This window comes from Corvus brachyrhynchos, unplaced genomic scaffold (assembly GCF_000691975.1).
Source record: "Corvus brachyrhynchos isolate BGI_N302 unplaced genomic scaffold, ASM69197v1 scaffold220, whole genome shotgun sequence".
Classification (NCBI taxonomy): Eukaryota; Metazoa; Chordata; class Aves; order Passeriformes; family Corvidae; genus Corvus; species Corvus brachyrhynchos.
The window spans coordinates 6,784,586-6,789,983 of NW_008236209.1; the positions used below are offsets into that span (position 1 = coordinate 6,784,586).

General features: G+C 44.4%; 1 protein-coding gene across 1 annotated transcript in view; it reads right to left on the reverse strand.

The window, feature by feature from the left end:
• Positions 1–2,107: 2,107 nt before the first annotated feature.
• The window catches only part of MSN (moesin), a 20,262-nt gene continuing 16,971 nt past the window's right edge, over positions 2,108–5,398 (reverse strand). The window contains exon 12 of the mRNA XM_008641749.2: positions 2,108–5,326. Within this exon, the coding sequence (XP_008639971.2) occupies positions 5,162–5,326 (165 nt within the window). The 3' untranslated portion in view covers positions 2,108–5,161. The remainder of the gene's footprint in view (positions 5,327–5,398) is intronic.

The following is a 5,398-nucleotide window of genomic DNA, read 5'->3' on the forward strand; positions in this document are numbered from 1 at the left end:
AACAGCCGCTCCAGTGAGCAGGCTCCACTCAAGGTAGAAGGAAGGCAGCCGAAAAAGCAGAAGCCTGCAGCACTGTCGAACTCCCTCCACAACGATGGCAGTCTCCCTCTGCGAACAACAGCCCACAAGCCCAGGTGAAATAGAGTAGCCCGTTGGACCCCTCCCTCTGTGGCCAGGTCTTTTGTTTCTCCCAAGCACCCAGCAATTTGTCGCCCTGGCAACATATATGGGAAAAATTCCTCAAGAGAAAAAAGAAAACAGAAGAGGAACTCCAAAACCCCCAACAGAGATGTATTGATCACTATCACACTACATGCAAAGACTTCTTCCCTGTCTGTGGTTTCTTGATCAGGGTCAAATTGGCTGCTGCCAGAGCAGGGGGATCTCCAGCAGCCATTTCTTGCACAGGTGAAAGGCGCAGAAGTAAACTGGGGCATCAGAGTCCTTGGGAGACTCAAGGGCATCAGCACCTTGAGAGAACCAAACCAAATGATGAAATAAAACAGCCATCAGAGATCAGGGCGTGGAGCCAAGGCAATGTTGAAGCTCCAGCTTATGGCTCTGACACCGTTGGATTTGGGAGTAGAGAATGAGCCTGTGAGTTGTGTCTAAAAATGCCTATAAAAGAAACTCACTCACCCTTCTCACCCTTATGTTAAGTGTTCTGTGAGGCTTCACATTACTGCTATGTAAAACTTGCTGAGATCTTTATCTGGAGTGTGCTGTGTACAGTGAGTTCCAATTACTGATAGTATCATTAAAAAATAATTAGTTGGAATAAAAATGCTGTTTGTTGGCAGACCACTTGAGTTGTCTGTAGCATCTTCCAGTGACTCCATTTGAATTTTATGAAATTATCTTTCCAGTAAATCTGCCCGTGTTAATTAGAGAGACTGAGAGAAGCTTCATTCTGGGAGCAGCACAGCAGAGTCTGACCCATGGTGAATGCTCTCAACTACAGCCTGAAGAACCTTGCCTCTGGTTTTTGACACCTGAGGTAAAACTAGGGAAAAAAAAAAAGTGAACACTAATGGCTAATTAGGGTGCCTTCCGTTGGACCCCTCCCTCTGTGGCCAGGTCTTTTGTTTCTCCCAAGCACCCAGCAATTTGTCGCCATGGCAACATATATGGGAAAATTCTTTAACCGAAAATGAAAACAGAAGGGGAACTCCCAAAACCCCAACCAGAAGCAAGGGCACTAGAAACAGCAGGAACAGAATCAGCCTTTCCAGACCAGTGCAGCCTTTGACTGAAGGCTGCTGTAGGATTAAAGGAGACATGCAATTCCTCCAGTGCTCTTTCCTGGCAGGAAGGAACAAAGACTCACCTGTAGAAACTGGATCCAAACCATGCCTGGCGAGGATTGCAGAAGCTTCTATTGCTCCACACTTCATGTTTTGTTTATAGAAAAGTTCAGGTCTCTTCCCCAGCACCAGATCTCTGAGCACTAGCATGTTCCAATGAAATCTCCACCTTACTCTGCAGTGCAGCAACCATTAGGCAGAGATTCTGTGAGGCCCCTCTTCACAACCACAGAGAGCAGCTGCAAATAAAGATCACACAGTTCATTAGCAGAAAGGTGCCAGCAGCCACTCTTCCACTGCTGGAACCCATCCCGAGACACTGGGAAACAGGTAGAGAGCCACAGCAAGGCAGCTGTGGAAGCAAACTGCAGAAATCCTCAGCAGAGGCTGAGAGCAGGACAGATTTGTCAGGGTGTCGGTGCAAGCAGCAGCACCAAGGCCCAGCCACCCTCTCCACGCTAACCTGGATGCACACGGGCCTGGGCACGGCACAGCAGGAGCCCACCCACAGCACCTCCTCCCCCTCCATCTGGCCAGCCCATTTGCAAGTTGAACATTTACACTCAGTGCCTCCATGGAGAAATGTCAAATCCAGTAGTGGCTCCAGCTGGGCAGCCGGCGGGGCTGGGGAGGAGGAAGGGGTTGTTATTGAAGCAGTTCCTTTTCAGGTGCAAGTAAGATCTCCTTATGTTCTAGAGAGCTACCAGGCTGACCTCTGGGCACCGCAAGGCAGATCTGCTCAGCTACGAGACACAGCACTGGACTTAAAGCAAACCTTAAGTAACCAGCCAGACACAATCTGCTGAATTTCTCTGAACTTTATTGGCACTTTAGGAAGAACAAGGTACGGATTTTAACAACTCCTCTGAACAGGAAAAACATGTCTTAATCAAGGTTCTCTCTGCAGATAAGCACGTGGACCCGTGAATTACTCCACAACCTTAAGGAAATGATGTTTTATTATAATCCAGTACAACAACTGGTCAAAAACCTTCAACATAATTTACAGTAACAAAAAATAAAACAAGAAAAAATAAGCCAGGCAAACATTTGATAAAGTACTTCCCTCCCCCCACCCCCAAGAGGAGTAGTTATCCAATTAAACTGGAACATGAAGAGGAAGAACAATTCACTGTATTCTAACAAATAAAAAATGTGTCTACAAATCTCACCATAATACTGAAAGCTTCTTACATTAGTTTTCTTGCAAAATATCATCTTTATTACACAGTATACATTTCCAAGGGAAGGAGGACCATAAACATACCCTCCATCCCTTGACTAATATTTTCTAATTGTGCATAGCTAGAAATATTGAAATCAAATATCATTAGATACCACTGGAATATAATACTGGTTAAAAAGAAGGCAGGGCTGAAACAACTACAAAGAGTTAGGTGGACTCACTGGCACAAGCCGTTCTATTCCTATATTGGACCATGTGGAACTAGAACGTTTAAAAAACCGTATGAACAGAAGTCATGCCAACATCATAATACATGAGAGCTCAGCAGTGTTGTGTGACCCATCAAAGCAGAAAAGGTTTACTGGTTTATATTTGAACACATATTCCAGGCACCATACGTCAGCTTGTTAAGAAATTATTAAAATGTTATATAGGCTTTTCTCCCCTCAAATGCATCAATAGTTGCCATGGACAGAGCAAAGTGCTGAGAACCAGCTTTAAAGCACCAAAACAGAAGTTTAAAAGTTGTCTGTTCCCCAGTAACGAGACTCACGCAGAGGCAATGCCAATCACCTTCAGTACAGAAATACGCAAATACGTTCTGACAAATTTAACTGCAATCTTCCATTTGTGACTTTCATAGTACTGAGGCATATTTTTCTTGGCCAATAAAAAGCTTGCCATGTCATGTGCCCCCCAAATGCACTCTGTGTCCAGGGGCGAGAAGGAGGCTCCCACATGACACACCTGGATGTTTAAGAGCATAGCTTAGCGTGTTGCTTCGAACAGAGGTTGGCTGGTATTTGTATGAATCACCACACAGACTTGTATTGCTTTCAAAAAATAAAGTAACACAGCACTGGTGAGGTTGTTTCCAGCCATCAAGGAATTCTTGAGGAAATACTGCAGTTTGTTAACACTATCATGAACATTTCTTTTTTGGCACAGTCCCCCTTTGCCCTTTTTCATACACTAGGGAGCTGAAAATGCTCCAGTTTTCAGATGTTTTCCTTCTATCATCATTACCAGTAACATCATACAAAAGGAGAATCAACAAAACTGAGCAAGTAACAAAATTTGGGATTATGCTAGGCAAGAAAATAAATCCCAGGCTAGCCTAATGACTTCCTATAGGGATAGGCTAATCCAAGGAAGGCAAAACAAAGGAGGACTTCACTTTAGGTGGAACCCATTTTTAAGATGACACTTCTGAAGGTTAACAGTTCCTTTTATGAGGGATCAAGGCAACATCCAATTCAACCCTGAGCATACATGGCTATTTCCTCCACAGAAATGGCAGGGAGGATTCTGGGTAGCTACAGCATGGACAGCTTGGATGACAGGAGGTGATGGTTATTACAATAACTGGCACAAGCAGCTCTCAGGACCAGTCTCACAACCATTTGTATCCCATTTCTAAGAGAAACCCTTCTGTTCTCAAAGCTACAAAAGGCCAAAGCATCCTCCTGGGGAAGGAAAAGCACTTGAGCCAGGGATGTGGCAGACTGCTAGTGAGGATTAAGAAAGCAATTGGACAAGTGCCTCAGGATCCTCTCCCCTCAAATGCTGCTTGAAGCCAGGAAGACAGATGCAGTCTTGTACATGACCCAGATAAGAGAGTAGTTTTTGGTCCCCAGCTGCTGATCACTTTTTATGATTGCATCTAGTTTAAACTAAAGGTATCTGAGCTACAGTAGATCCATACACAGTCATAAGGCACCAACTATGTGCTAAAAAGGCCTCTTATGGAAAAACCTGAAATCTTGTTCACATAACTAGAAAAGTATCTGTTCAGCAAGGGAAAATACAGCTACAGGAGTTTTTAGTCTTTTACATTTCTGCCTCCCACTTCAGGTTTTCATTAGCAAAACCAAAAAGGAAGGCTGTGTACTTTAGCTATCTCTGCCTCACTGGTTACATTCAAGTCAGACAAATGATAGTGAACAAAGCCATTGACCAGAGACAAAACCTCTGGAAAGCGGGGAATTCGAGGCTTCAAAGCACACTGTATTCAGTGGAAATACTCCAAAGGCCTCCTCATTATTAGGAAATTCAAAGCTCCATCATTAAGCAACAAAAGGTAACACCAGCAGGAACACCACAGAATCTGTTTGGTCTGCTTATTTTTGTAGGACAAAAGCTTTGGTCTTTTAGAAAGAAAGTCCATATTTTACTTTCAATCCTTCTTCCTAAGCTCCAGTCTCCCCTTTTTAACTACATGATTCAGACTCTGTGTTAAGTCAGAATTTCAGACCCTGGCTATTAAGCTTAATCCTGAAGCTTGCACAGGTTAGTAGGAAGGCACAGTGTCAGACTGTCAGCTCTTGACTGTATATAATGCAGTACAAGTATCTGCTGGTCTCCCCACACAACAGGAGAACACACAGCCATCTCAGTGGGCAATACCAAACCCAACACAGTGAGACTTTACCCCAAGCCAAACAACTTCAGATTTGCCCCAATGCATGTTTGCTTTCCCAAGCTACCCTAGGCAGATGCAATTACTATTTTTCTTCTGTCACTTAACTCCAGCATTTGCCCAAAACTTGATAAATAAGACCATGGTCACTCTTCTGTAGTGGTTCCAGCATAGCACGATTATGAGTGAATGATGGGAGAGGATGGGGAAGAGGGGAGAAGAGAGTGCAGGGCAGCAGGTGCAGGGGAGAGTTTACATGGACTCAAACTCGTCAATGCGCTGCTTGGTGTTACCCTGCCGAATCTGACGGAGGGTCTTGTACTTGTCTCGGCCTAGACGCATGTTCTCAGCGTGGATCATATCATTTGCCGTCTTCTTGGTTTCATCCCGAGCATTTGCCAGCTCTGAGGAAAGAGCCTTTGGAGGAGGGGAAACAGACAGCAACAAGTTAGTACATGCCAGAGACTCAAAGCTGGAGATGGAGATTTC